General features: G+C 41.2%; 1 protein-coding gene across 2 annotated transcripts in view; it reads left to right on the top strand.

Annotated features, from left to right (window-relative positions):
- The window catches only part of DUSP16 (dual specificity phosphatase 16), a 53,906-nt gene that overhangs the window by 9,952 nt on the left and 28,930 nt on the right, over nt 1–15,024 (top strand). Inside the window, exons 1-2 of one of the 2 annotated variants that reach the window (XM_017873119.1) lie at nt 13,329–13,782; nt 14,384–14,547. In XM_017873119.1, the coding sequence (XP_017728608.1) occupies nt 13,755–13,782; nt 14,384–14,547 (192 nt within the window). In that variant the 5' untranslated portion in view covers nt 13,329–13,754. Of the gene's footprint in view, nt 1–13,328; nt 13,783–14,383; nt 14,548–15,024 lie in introns of those variants that run through there. The other variant, XM_017873117.1, reaches the window with a different exon arrangement.

The raw sequence follows: 15,024 nt of genomic DNA, 5'->3' as shown, positions 1-15,024 counted from the left end.
TGGTGTGCCCGTTTGCTTAAAGTGCAGTATTGCGGTGGGAGTTACCCGATTTTCCAGGTGTTGTGTGTCTCAGTTCCCCTGGCTAGGGAAAGGGATTCCCTTCTCCCTTGCACTTCCCAGGTGAGGCAATGCCTCGCCCTGCTTCAGCTCTGGCTGGTAGGGCTGCAGCAGCTGACCAGCACCGATTGTCCGGCAGTCCCTAGTGAGATGACCCCAGTACCTCAGTTGAAAATGCAGAAATCACCGGTCTTCTGTGTCGCTCGCGCTGGGAGTTGGAGACTGGAGCTGTTCCTATTCGGCCATCTTGCTCCGCCCCCCTCTACTTGTCTATTTCTAAGAGCGCCAGAATAGAAGTAAATATATGTGAAAAAAAGGAAAACGATTGAATTTGGGCTTTTATTTTATGCTGACATACGGTAAAGAGAGTAAATGGGTTAGTTTAGTAGAAATAAAGATCAACTTGCATATGAAAAATGCTGTTCTACTATGTCCTTCTCTCTCCCCGGTTATAGCCTGAGTAAAAGCAAAAGGGCTCCACAAGGCTTATTAATTCCACAGCACTCCTTTCTGTCCTGTGGTGCGGTACAGGATAACCCTATGGCGATTGGGGGAGAAAACCATAAATGGACCACAGACTTCAGCCCTTTCATTTACAAATGAGGAAAATAACAGAGCTGCTGAGTGACTCTCCCAAGCTCTCGCTGCCCAAGGCCCATATCCACAAGACATTCCAGTCTTCTGGAATTTTGTCAGGAGGCTAGATTGGGAATCAAGGGTGTGCATTTCAGATCAGGCTTATTCTGAAAGGCTCTTTTTGTAATAGCTCTTTCTCAGTCTTTTTGAGAATTTCCGTCATATTCTTCATATTTTATAGAATATAGCAATCTATAAAAATATACTGTATATAAAATTTTTTAAAGCATTAAACTATGTTAGCCAGAAGAGATCATCAAGTGAAAGTCTACTCTCTTTTATGCTGGTGTATAGCTGTGAATAAGGGTAGAGGATACCATTTATTAACACAGCAAAGGTCTTTGATTAATGTTTGCTATGGTTAAAGACCAAATACTCATTTCTTTGTTTTGAGTTGGAGTTACTATTGTAGTTAGACTTACAAGTGAACAAAAATGTATTAGACTCTTTACACATTTTCAATTTAACAAGGACCTAGATTCTGATAACCGTTCTGTGTAATAAATGTATAGTTTTGGTTTAATGGAATTCATTACTATCCTTCCTCATGCAAGTATAATAGAACCTGATCTTCCTGGTTACGGATTTTGCTGTTTGTGCTGTTATAATCAATTCTGTTATCTAGTTTGGTATTTCTTCTTCTTTGTCTGGAGAAGGGAAACATCAGTAATTCCATTTCGAATCCTGTAGCATTTGGTCAATGAGATTGAAGTTAGTGGATTTCAGTCAAAATATACCAATTATTAAGGAATTGACTGCTCTTGTGTCTAAAAAACTACAATGACTGAGAGTCACTGAAAACAGACTAAAAATAGATGCGATATGCACACATACACACACAATGGAATATTCCACCTTAAAAAAGAAGGAAATCCTACCATTTTGCAACAATATGGGTGAACCTGGAGGACATTACGCTAATTGAAATAAGCCAGACACAGAAAGACAAATACTGCATAGTATCACTTACATGTGGATCTAAAAGAGTCAAACTCATAAAAACAGTAGAACGGTAGTTACCAGGGGCTGGAGGACTGGGGTAATGGGGAGATGCTGCATAAAGAGTACAGACTTTCAGTTACATGATGAGTAAGTTCTAGAGACCTAATGTACAGCACGGTGACTATAGTTAACAATAAATGTATCGTATACTTCAAATTTGCTGAAAGAGTAGGTCTTAAGTGTTCTCACCACAACAAAAAGGGCATAGCTATGTGAGGTAAAGTAGTCATTCCAAGTGTATATGTGTATCACATCATCATGCTGTACACCTTAAATAGATAAAATGTTTGTTTGTTAATCATACTTCAGTAAAGCTGGGGGAAAAGGTGCTGTTTGCTCACTGGCTGCTGTGTATTTCTGGCTCTGTTTCTGAGTCTCAGTAGGCATGAATTCGTCTAAATTGGATCATCTTTTCTCCAACTGCTATCTGCCAGTGTGGAAAGTCGGTCATGTCTCTTCCCAGCTACCAGTGGCTAAGACATATGCTTGAGACTGTCTTTTGAAACAAACAGACTAGAGAGCCAACTAAAGATTAAAGATAGTCCCTTGGTTCCCCATCCTGATATTGTGCACAAACCAAACAAAAGCACCCCAGATGACAACAATGACATCAATCTTCCCTTGCCCCAGTTGTGGCAGCTGTGTGGTCTAGAGAAACACCAGGTCCAGCATATTCTTCAGCCCTTTCACTCACTCAGCCTCTCAATGTTTGATGGGTACTTCCATGGTTGTGCCTTGGACTGGGCCCTCGGGGGTGAGGATAGTGGAAAAGCAAAAGTCTTGCCCCTGCCCTGAAAATCTAGTGGTTAATTTGGGGAAATGCACCTAAAGTGGATGAAGCAAAGAGCAGTGTATGATCATGTGCTAAAATGTATGATACAGTGATAAGGGATGATTCAGTGTAGTCTGCAGAAGTCAGGGAAGACTTGATTAGGGCAATGGAATTTTAATCAGACCTTGAAAGATGATGAGTAAGATTTGGGTAGGGAGGGTTCTTCGAATTCTGAGGCGGAAAGAGAACATGATTAAAAATGTCAGGAATGAACATAGATTTGGAGGGGCAGCGAGGAGACCAGAGTGGATTTTTTGTGAAGGAGAGAAATGGGAATTGAGAGGACATGAGATAAAATTATGTAAGCTCTTTAAATCGGAAGAATTTGTACTTTAAGGTGATGGGTGTTGTGAGCTATTGGAGATATGGCTGCAACACCTGTCATCTCTCAGTCACCAGATCTTTCTTCCAACCTCTTGGGTCTGTCTGGTTTTCTGGTCTCCTGCTACCATGAAGTCAATTGAACATTATTCCTCCCCCAGATTGCTCCAGGAGCCTCTTAACTGGTCCGTTCACATGCTCTGTCTTACCACCTTCCAATCCATTGCTCACACTGCAGCCAAAGTTACATTTTTATTTTGTATTTTTAAACTAATTCAGATTATATCACTTCCCAGTTTAATATGCATCAATAATATGCAGTGCTCTTAAGATAAATTACAAAAATTTTAACTGATTCACAAGGCCCCGCAGTGGCTGGCTTCTGCCTACCTTGCTAACTTCATCCAGTGCCACTTGAAGTCCTCAGTAGTTGTTTTGCCTTAGCTCCTTAGGCCTCCTTCCTGTTGCTCTAAACCTACAACATCATGCGCCCTGGGCCTTCACAGAGGCTCCCTCCTCTGCCCTGGGCTCTTCTCTCTGCTATTTACCTAGGTGTTTCCTACTAGATTCAATGTAGTTGTCAAGCCTTCCCTAGCTACCAGGCAAAGTTGGTTTCCATATGCCTTTGGCCACCTACCATAATTAGTTAATTATTCATCTAATTATTTGGTTAAAGTTTATCCCATAAAACTGTCAACTCCAGAGAAGGCCCTCTGTCTTGGTCACCACTGTTCCATTACTAGCACTATGTCAAACTCATAGTAGGTGCTATTAAATGTTTTTTGAACTTATACGTGAAACGCAGTTATCCCTTTCTCCCTCACTGCTCTGTGAGATCTCTTGTCAAAGTGTGTAGTTGGCCAGAGAGGAGGACTAGACAGAGTGAAATATACAGAAGTGGTCTTAGGGGAGAGCCTGCGGCTAGATGGCTTAGAAAGCTTTGCGCTTCACATGGATAGCCTGAGAAGTGAGCTGTATAGTGTGATTCATGGACAGTTTACGAGTTAGTCAGATTTTATTCTTGAATCATTCTCCAGACACTAGACTTGTATTCCTTTTTCCTCTTGACGCATCAAGTTTCCCCTATTGATAATCTCATTTCATTATCCATTTTGATGATGATTACAGACATGTCCAACAGCCACACCATCCTCATCTGGGGTGTAATCGTAGTTGGTGTCTCATTGGTTTCCTATGGGATGTGCCCTGAGTCCCCGAGCCATGGAGATGTATTACGGGACTCTTCACACCGTTATGGAGTCCTGCACCATTTAGCAGCATCAGAAAAAATTTTCTTTGCCTTTCATGTAAATAAAGTCCTGTGGATATGGAGGAATCATAGTAAGGATTCAGTGTTGCTTTTGGATAACCGAAGTGGCACTCACCAATTTTATCTTTTTTCCTGTAGTAGAAGAAAAAATGTTTTTTTCTTGCCCTGTGCCTCCCCGCTCACCCTGAGAGTCTTCTGGGGCATTGTGGTCTAGGAATAGGAAGCAGATTTTGTGCCCCCACCCACACCAACTAGCTTTTGGCTTTGAATGGAATCAGGAAATCCTTTGGAACACCAAAAATATACAAGACTTATGTCCATCAACAGCTATTCATTGTAACAAGGAAGGATTCAATAAACATTTATTGAATTCTAATTATGTGCCAGGCACTATGCTAAATGCTGAGGTGATTACAAAGGAGTATAAGACATAATTCTTATCCATCAGCAGCTCACAATAGCTGGAGAAGTAAGACAGGTCACAACACATACACAGTTATTTCACAGTTACTAGGTCAGTGGTAGATACTGCCAAATGATTGGTATAAATTTTATAGAGCCTCTAAGCCAGCAAGACCATGTCTGGATATGCTGGTCAAGGAAGTTTTTTGTTTGTTTTTAAACAGAATTAGGGAAGATAGTATCATGAAACTTTTGTCTTAGTGATAAGTATGTGTAGGTGTTCAGAGGGTTTGAGTGTAAAATGTATTTTGTTGATCATGCTAAAAATGTTGGGAACATACTGCTATAGAAGAGGTGCAACTTGTGCTTGCCTGTAGTTTAGAAGGAAATACAAAATGGATTGGAAAGGTTGAATTTTCAAAAGCCTAAAGGCGGGAAAGCACAGATGTGTTAGGAAAACAGTAGGGAGAGTCTGTGACTCTGGCTCTCCTACTTACAGAGCTTGTTAATTCTATTCAGCCACGTGGTAGATTCTGGCTGTATTCCTTTTGATTGGTTATTCTGGTTGCTCTCTTTAGAACAATCTTTGTTTCAGGGCATTTGTTTTAAGAGGAGTTTTTCTGGGCATAGTTATGTATTGCCAATTTAAAAGATCAACAGAATAGTATCACTCTACATCTTCTGAGAACTTGTCCTCCTTGAATAACACATCTGAATGTTGCCGATTGAATTGATTTAACTGTTATCCTTAGTTATAAGATCTGGACATTCTGAGTCATAAGAAATTACAAGTTGCATAATTTTAGTGTTTAGTGATTTGTCTGCTGGTGCTTTGAAAATTTTTCATTCATTTGTTGTGTATGTCATAACTGTTGTATATGTCTACCAAATTAGATAGAATTTCCCATTTCCCAAGTGTGTCAGGTGATAGAGTTGTTTAATATAGGGTGAGCTTTTTTGAAGATGTCATTTATAGGTTAAGTTTTGTGAGATGTAGGCTACTTGTCAGCCTTCCTGAAAGAGAAATGCATATCTATCCACTCTTCTCTTGTCTGTGCTCCAGTAGCTAGGGGTGGGATAGGGGTGGATGGAATGAGAGCTTTAAATTAATGCTTTACATCATTTGGGATTTTTCTTTTTAGTACGGCTAGTTGGAGAGTTGGCTATATGGGAAATAGATGCAATGCTGCCAATGTTGTGGAAAACATGTCACGCTCTCTACCTTCCTAGGAGTAATTTACCAAACCTGTGTGGCTTGGCTTAGCCAGACCACAGTGTCTACATTGAAACATTAGTTACACATTTTGTTTGCTTTCTTTAGGGGTATGAAATTATGTTGGTTTTTTTTTCTTTTCTTCAACTAGTTTCAACTCTCCATGTTTACTGTCTGCTGATCCTGAAAGAATTGTGACCATACTTTAGTCTGTTTGTGAGTGTCTAGAGAACAAAGTTGCCTAAATCAGACATGTCAGACTGAGGCATAACAGAATTACTCTTAAGAGCAATTAAAGTACTTTACTGCAAAATAAACATTTTCATTATTTTCCATTTTTAATGTTAGAGTTGTCTCCTTTGTGTGATCGTAAAGCAACAGATTTTCTTTCCACTATGGAGAGAAGAGAGAACTGTCCTCTATAGGCGAAGGTGTGCTCTAGTTTTTCACATATATTCTAAAATAAGCAACTGAAAGGATTGTGTTTATGTTACAAAAAGGGAGTTTTGTTTTACAAAATAATTAAACTGCGTGAGAACTACAGAAGAATTTAATGGCTGGGCATGGTGGCTCACGCCTGTAATCCCAGCACTTTGGGAGGCCAAGGCGGGCAGATCACCTGAGGTTGAGAGTTGGAGACCAGCCTGACCAACATTTAGAAACCCTGTGTCTACTAAAAATACAAAATTAGCCGGACACATTAGCCAGGCGTGATGGCGCATGCCTGTAATCCCAGCTACTTGGGAGGCTGAGGCAGGAGAATTGCTTGAACCGAGGAGTTGGAGGTTGCGGGTGAGTGGAGATTGTGCCATTGCACTCCAGCCTGGGCAACAAGAGCAAAACTCTGTCTCCAAATACAAACAAACAAAAAACAAGAATTTAACTGCGTAGTTCAAAACTGTGCAGCCATACGAACTATATGCAGATGATTTAAAATACAAAAGTTAAATTTGCATATGACTTTTTAGAAAAATGTCTTCCCTAAAGTAGAGCTTTGTATCAGTATTATTTCTTTGTATAACCATGGAATCCATTCACAATATAAGGTGGGAGGGCAATTCTCTTTGATTCTGCCTTCCTTGAAGGCGGCTCTGTCAATTGATAAATCTCTAGTGACTTGTTCCCTATTTAAATGAAGGCATGAGTGGAAAGATCCTCTGTCTCTCCCTGCAGGAAACCATCTTTAAAGTCATGGAATTGCTAAAAGGATAGGGATCTATTTTTAGAAATTTGGCCTTAAAACATTTTAAGAATATCACTAAGCCACAGTGAAGTCCTACTTTTATTATGTAAATATACTTCCATTTTAAGAAAATACTGTGATTTATAACTGATTGCATGGGTGAGAGGGAAGAAAAAAGAGTGACTAATTAGAATTGTTTTATAGAGTTGTTATATGTATTTTATTTTGCTTGGCAGATTTTTCCCTCCCAAAATGGAATGGTGGTTCACATTTGCTTTTACAGAAAATCGTATTTATGATTGGAATTGTGAAGGAGGTGCTCCTAAGGGAAAATGTTTTCTTTCTTTTTTTTTTTTTTGAGACGAAGTCTCGCTCTGTCGCCCGGGCTGGAGTGCAGTGGCCAGATCTCAGCTCACTGCAAGCTCCGCCTCCTGGGTTTACGCCATTCTCCTGCCTCAGCCTCCCGAGTAGCTGGGACTACAGGCGCCCACCACCTCGCCCAGCTAGTTTTTTGTATTTTTTTAGTAGAGGTGGGGTTTCACCATATTAGCCAGGATGGTCTCGATCTCTTGACCTCGTGATCCGCCCGTCTCGGCCTCCCAAAGTGCTGGGATTACAGGCTTGAGCCACCGCGCCTGGCCGGGAAAATGTTTTCGTGGCTGAATTAGGATAAGGTGTTATCGAAATCAGGAATGCCTTAGAAGCTGTACCACGTGTTTTCTGTGTCGGAAGTAGTATCTATGTTTTTATTTGTAAACATGCATTCTTTTGGTTGGATTTATGGAAGACTGACAAACAGAAACATGGGTTTTAGCATTGCGGTCTGGCTGCCTGTGCACCCACAGCTGTGGAGGCCAAGACGCTTCTCTGCCTGCAGAGACTGCCCATCCCTGTTTCTCAGCAGGCTGGAAGTGTCTGTGTATTTGTCTTCCTTCCTCTTAGCACAGATACTTCCAGAGTAGGGGGCACAGTCATTCTTAGGTTCAGGTCCATGTTAGGGAAACACATGTAGGTTACTATGACTCTGTTTTCTGCATTCCCAGATGATAAACAGCATAAAATTAGGAACAGGAGAAACTTGGCAAGATTGGACAGCGAGTCAAGTCTTCAGACAACTTTAAAAAATATGTGCAAATTTTTTCAAGAAGCTTATCAGTTTTTCGGTACTGCTTTTCACAGCAACTAGCGGATAATGGACGATGTTACGTTTTGTGATGGAATCTAGCTTGGAGTCCCTGGGACAACAAAGTTATGACGAGGGCAGATAAGAGGACGCTTCATTCTCTGTCTCCGTCAGCCATTTGGAGCAGAAAGTTTGCACGATTGGACTTTCCTTCTGAAGTAGATCTTGTTTGTAAGAGAACTTATGAAAGGAAGAGGGACATTTTAAACATGTTTCAAAACTTAGTTGCTGGTGAGGCCACAGATAGTTTTCAGAGGTTCAAGGGAATCAGGCAGTGTCTCATCTGTTGTTAATTAATGAAACGAAACTGGAGTCACTAGAGTGCAGCAGTGAATGAAAGGTCAGTGAATGGAAAAAACTGTCAATGAAGGAGGATGTCAGCAGAGTGGAACATTGTCATAGATAAAGATCAGTGAAAATGTACTCTGGCCGAGGTGGTGTTTTCTGGAAGTGACTGGGAGCCAGTTTGGGACATTTCAAGCCAAACTGAGCACTAAATGAATGTTCTGATTGCAGCTAAATCTGTTAGATATTTTAAAATATTTGTTTGTTTGAGTTTGTTCTAGATATCAGTTGAAAAAGCTTCTTTTTGTTTTATAATGTGTTTTACAGTGTAGTGTTGTGGTTATGTTTGGCTCTTTTGTTTTGAGGCTGAACGATGGTTTCTTTCTCTCCTTTGTTTCTGTTCTCTGTCTCAGAACTTTCTAGAGCCACATTTACTTTTGAGGTCCACTGAAGTCAAAGTGACCTAGGATCACTGTACTAAGTAAGGCTAGAGCTGGACCTCAGACGGCCTGGCTGATGGCTCAGTTTATGATTATTGCAGAATTGCGTCTCCTCTGAAAGTTGTTCTGTAGGGGGTGACCTGAAAGCCAAGACATGGACTCAGCTTTACTACCAACTTGTAAATGGTCATGAAGAAACCAGTGACCATAGTTACATTTCAGCTAGTTCATCTGTAAACTTTGTTATTGGTGTCATGTGAAATTGCCTTTAAAGAGATTCTCCTTTCTCTGGTCTTGTCAGATCTTCTTTCTTCTCCCTCATTGAAGCCTTTGAGCAATATAGCTTTGGGGAAACAAGGCTCTTCCATCAGTTTGGGAGAGGACCATGGCCGTTTTAGCCTGTTCACAGCTGGGAGGCCAGGACCCCGTGAATATTATCAGGAAGGCTGTCCCTGCATCCAAGGGAGAGTTGAAGGTAATTCCATAGGATTTAGAAAAGTAGACTTATAACCTGGCTCTTCCAGTTATTATATTACGTTATTCTGAGCCTATATTATCTGATTCTGAGCCTTATCTGTGAATGGGATTAGTAGTAATACCTACCTCATAGGGCAGTTATAAGAGTGTGTAAAATACCCATACAGTGCTTAGAGCAGTGTTTGTCACACAGTAAGCGTTCAGTACGTTCTAGGATTACATACATTCTTTATAAAAATAATCATTTATAAGGTTAAAATGAAATTCAAGTGGCATTTCCTTGGATTCTGTGGTTTTTCTTTGAGAACATTTACTGGAATATTGTTTTGTTGGATGTATGTATGTATTTTTTTGAGACAGAGTCTCACTTTGTCACCCAGGCTGGAGTGCAGTGGTGCGATCACAGCTCACTGCATCATCAACCTCCTGGGCTCAAACAATCCTCCCACGTCAGCCTCCCAGGTAGCTGGAACTGCAGGAACACACCAGCATGCCTGGCTAATTTTTGCTTTTTTTTTTTTTTTTTATAGAGATGGAGTTTCTCCATGTTGCCCAAGCCATTTTGTTGGATTTAAATGACAACCATTCCATGAACTATTTTAGAGCCAGAATAGAAAAATATATGAAGGCAGTTCTTTAGAGAAACACCAGAACTGTCAGGGTGCAGTGGCTCATGCCTGTAAACCCAGCACTGTGGGAGGCTGATGTGGGGGGATCACCTGAGCCTAGGAGTTTGAGACCAGCCTGGGCAACATAGGAAGGACCCTGTCTCTACAAAAAATACAAATATTAGCTGAGTGTGGTGGCGCTCGCCTATATCCCTGGCTACTCAGGAGGCTGAGGTGGGAGGATCACTCACTATGGACTGGACAGTGTTAAGTTCTTTATATGTACTTAGCCTGGGAGGCAGAGGTTGCAGTGAGCTGAGATCATGCCACTCCAGCCTAGGCCATAGACCCTGTCTCAAAAAAAAAAAAAAAAAAAGAGAGAAACACCAGAACTGCATGTTAATAGACATGACATTAAAATTTAATATCATACAATTAAATTAAAATAGTGCCTGTCAGTTGTTAGGTTGGGTAGTTGTAAGAAAAGCAAAGAATGATGAGAATCTTTAACATTTATTGTTACAAGAACTACCGTGGGGAAAAAACTCACTGTAAATAATGACTGTAGTATTCACTTACAGAGACTGAAAAGAAACAAAACATGAATAGAAACAAAAGCATAAGTTCTAAACGGTGGGCACTCATATACCAATATTGGCTGACCCCCTTTTTTTGAGATTGTCTGTGGGTTATACTTGTAGGTATAGGAGTTCTGATTGACTCCATTTCAGTAGTCGCTTTGACCTTAGCATAGCATTTTGTAAGTGTGAATTCCATTAGCTATTAATATATTTTAGGGGGAATTCCATGGTCAGATAAGTTTGGGGAAACTTACTAGACTTCAATAAATGAAACCAGTTTCTTTGAAGATACTTCTTAGAACCTTTAATAAGTTAATATGTGCTGTGACTCTCCCAGGGCGCTAGGATATGCAATATTTTTCTCACTTTTTGGACCGCTATCCTATCTGTCAGCTTCTGTCAGGACGCTATTGCTCTGGGGCACACTATGGGAAATTAACCTTACAGGCATTCTTTTTTCCACTTTGTGTCTCAGATGAATCCTAAGGAGGTGTAGCTAAACAACTGCAGATCAAAGGTGGAAGAAGGCCGCACAGATGGCGCTAGATAACTGAATGTGTGATCACTATAACAAAAAAACAGGGAGACCGAGGCAGGCAGATCACCTGAGGTCAAGAGTTTGTGACCAGCCTGGCCAACTTGGTGAAACCCTGTCTCTACTAAAAATAAAAAATTAGCTGGGCGTGGTGGCATGCACCTGTAGTCCCAGCTACTCGGGAGGCTGAAGCAGGAGAATTACTTGAACCCGGGAAGCGGAGGTTACAGTGATCCGAGATCACGCCACCGCACTCTAGCCTGGGAGACAGAGTGAGACTCTGTCTCCAAAAAAAAAAAACATACCTCCTGAGTGCTTTACTATATGCCAGGCACAAAATACTTTTGATATACTAATTCTCTCAACAACTCTGTGAGATAGGTGTGATCATTATCCTCATTTTATAGATGAGGAAACTAAGAGTCAGAAGGCTTAAGTAACTTGACAAATCAGACAACTAGAAAGTGGTAAANTCAAGAGTTTGTGACCAGCCTGGCCAACTTGGTGAAACCCTGTCTCTACTAAAAATAAAAAATTAGCTGGGCGTGGTGGCATGCACCTGTAGTCCCAGCTACTCGGGAGGCTGAAGCAGGAGAATTACTTGAACCCGGGAAGCGGAGGTTACAGTGATCCGAGATCACGCCACCGCACTCTAGCCTGGGAGACAGAGTGAGACTCTGTCTCCAAAAAAAAAAAAAAAAAAAAAAAAAAAAAAACATACCTCCTGAGTGCTTTACTATATGCCAGGCACAAAATACTTTTGATATACTAATTCTCTCAACAACTCTGTGAGATAGGTGTGATCATTATCCTCATTTTATAGATGAGGAAACTAAGAGTCAGAAGGCTTAAGTAACTTGACAAATCAGACAACTAGAAAGTGGTAAAGCCAGGACAGGAACTCAGGTACAAGGGCTTGTGCTCGTACTTCCTCTGCTGTATGATCAGGGGGCGTGCCCACATGTGTATGCTGTATGTACTATATGGCTTCTGTGTGTGCATGCATGGGGCGGTGTGAGGGTGGTATTCTTGGACAAGAGAGCAGCATGGAAATGTGAAATAACAGTGAGTTTTGTGTGGCTGGACGTCATAATTGGAAATGGTAAGAAATGAAACCGGAGGCCAAGGCAGGAGGATCACCTGAGGTCGGGAGTTCGAGACCAGCCTGACCAACATGGAGAAGCCCCATCTCTACTAAAAATACAAAATTAGCTGAGCGTGGTGGTGAGTGCCTGTAATCCCAGCTACTCTGGAAGCTGAGGCAGGAGAATTGCTTGAACTTGGGAGGCAGAGATGCCGTGAGCTGAGATCATGCCATTGCACTCCAGCCTGGGCAACAAGAGCGAAATTTCTTCTCAAAAAATAAGAAGAAGAAGAAGAAGAAGAAGGAGGAGGAGGAAGGAGGAGGAAGGAGAAGGAAGGAGAAGGAAGGAGAAGGAAGGAGAAAGAAGAAGAAAAGAAAGAAGAAGAAGAAGAATTGAAACCATGAAACAGTAAGGTGCAGATCCTGAGGGCCTGTGACACAAAGGAATTTGTGATTTCTATAATGGATCCACGTATTCTGCCTATCAAGTTACCTTAAGAACTTCAGTAAGTGGAAGAACTTTAACTGCTTCTGTGTTAAAAAATATAGAGACAGACACTTGGTGATGTTGGAGGCCAGGCCACTCTTTTACATTCTGCAGGTGGCATAGTTGTCAACTGCCTACCATTCTAACTTGTTGCGTTGAGGACCCTGCACTGAGCCTAGACAGTAGAGCAGGTGTCTGGCTGAATTATGTTTGAATTGAACATAATACAGGGCAGATGATTCCCTCTCGACTTCCTGCACTTCTGGCAGTTTTCAAGGGCATGTTTTGTATGTTTCTTGAAGTGGGAGAAAGTCTAATACAATGTAACTCAGGGAGATGAAGATAAATACTTTAGTGAGATTTCAGGGTCTTGTTCAAGGCTCAGTTAAGAAGGTACTATCTTCTAATAAGACTTAACATGTTATTTGTTGTTGTTTTTTGTTTTTTCGTTTTTCTGAAATGGAATCTTGCTCTGTTGCCAAAGCTGGAGTGCAGTGGCGCAATCTCGGCTCACTGCAACCTCCGCCTTCTGGATTCAAGCGATTTTCCTGCCTCAGCCTCCTGAGTAGCTGGGATTACAGGCATCCACCACCATGCCTGGCTAATTTTTGTATTTTTAGTGGAGACAGGGTTTCACCATGTTAGCCAGGCTGGTCTTAAACTCCTGACCTCAGGCAGTCTGCCTGCCTTGGCCTCCCAAAGTGCTGGGATTACAGACATGAGCAACCGAGCCCTGCCTTGTTTTTTAATTTAATATTAAAAATATACGAGGATCCCCTGTCATCCAAATCTCCTTGATTCAGACTTAGTGAATAGTGAGAGTTCGGATAACAAGGCTTTTATCTGAAAATTTATCAGAATCTGTTTGGTTCCTGTGTTTGGGTTTGGCTCGCAAGGAATATTTAGATTGGAAAGCAAATAACCTTACTCTTTTTTTTTTTCCTCAGAGGCAGTGAAAGCACCTCCTTTGGCTACATAGATTTCACTCCATTGAGTGGTGGCAAGACTGGCTTAGTGAAGGTCATAGAGCAGATCATTATAAGGACACGACTAGAAAAAACTGAATTCTTCTAATTCTAAGTTCAGTAATCTTGCCACAAAGGCTTCCTGTACCCTAAGCAATTAGTCTGTCAGCACTTCTTTATAGTGCTTGCTGAGATGGACAGGAGCTCTCCAGACGTCAATGGTAATTATGGAGACCTTGACTAACTGCCCAGGGAATCTCCAGAACTTGATAGAATGTTTGTTGGTGGGAGTATGTTTGTGATACCTTTGCAATGAAAAATTTGTATGGTAGGAAGATTTAAAGTTAATTGTAGAAATAATTTTTGACTCAATCAATTTTATTTTGAAGAAGTTGCATTCAGCCTCAGTTCTCATTTCTCATATCCCCATTTTGTTTCTGTGAAATATTGGCTTGGTTACTCGCTACTAACTTTAAATCTTCTTTATGTTCCACAAAAAAAAAATTTGCATGGGGAGTGGCGAGCAAATGTTGTAGGGTATGTGAAGATGAAGAGAATGTCTGACAGAGAGGAGTCATTTTAAGTGCCTTCAGGGCTGGCCTATCCACATGGTAGCGATACAGGCCAAACCTAGTGCTGGATTATGCTTCAGTCTTAGCATCAGCAGCTGTAGCCAGGAATAGGTGTGCAATGATATCCACTTGGATCCATGGGTTCAGTTTTTATGTTTTAAACTGTTGTAGCTGAGCAGTTCACGGAAGGCTGGTTTTTATTTTGTGCGTGGCATAATTTTTTTTATAATTTTATAATGTTTATTCTTAGGTGGGTTTGCTGAGTTCTCTCGTTGTTTCCCTGGCCTCTGTGAAGGAAAATCCACTCTAGTCCCTACCTGCATTTCTCAGCCTTGCTTACCTGTTGCCAACATTGGGCCAACCCGAATTCTTCCCAATCTTTATCTTGGCTGCCAGCGAGATGTCCTCAACAAGGTGGGTGCTTTGAAAATATCCTTCATTGCCGGGTTTATATTGTTAGCTGGAGAAACAGCAGTTACCCATTACGTCATTTGAAACACACCCCAGTCTCAGAAAGGAGCTGCTATGCCATTCTTAATGTGCTCCCCAGGTAACAGCTGCATCATGTCTTGGAGTGTTAATTTGTTTGATGTTACTTTTTGCCACAGGAAACCTAAACTGTTGTCATGTTTTCTTGTTCTTCATAGGTCTGAGAGACCTGAAGTAGGACAGGATTTTTCAGAAGGTTAGCCTTATATTCTCAGGGTATTAATCGATCTGTTATAATAATTGGGCACACTCAGAAAGGCTAATACTTCCTGGATTATCACACATTTAGAAATATATTTATTTATTGCAACACACTAGAAAGGGATGCAGGAAGGTCCTCATGATGACTGCTGGCTGGGGGTTAGGGAAAGGTGTTAAAAAGATGGTGAGGACAAAGGCTGA

This window comes from Rhinopithecus bieti, unplaced genomic scaffold (assembly GCF_001698545.2).
Source record: "Rhinopithecus bieti isolate Rb0 unplaced genomic scaffold, ASM169854v2 scaffold_110, whole genome shotgun sequence".
Classification (NCBI taxonomy): Eukaryota; Metazoa; Chordata; class Mammalia; order Primates; family Cercopithecidae; genus Rhinopithecus; species Rhinopithecus bieti.
This window is presented reverse-complemented; position numbering and strand designations above follow the sequence as displayed.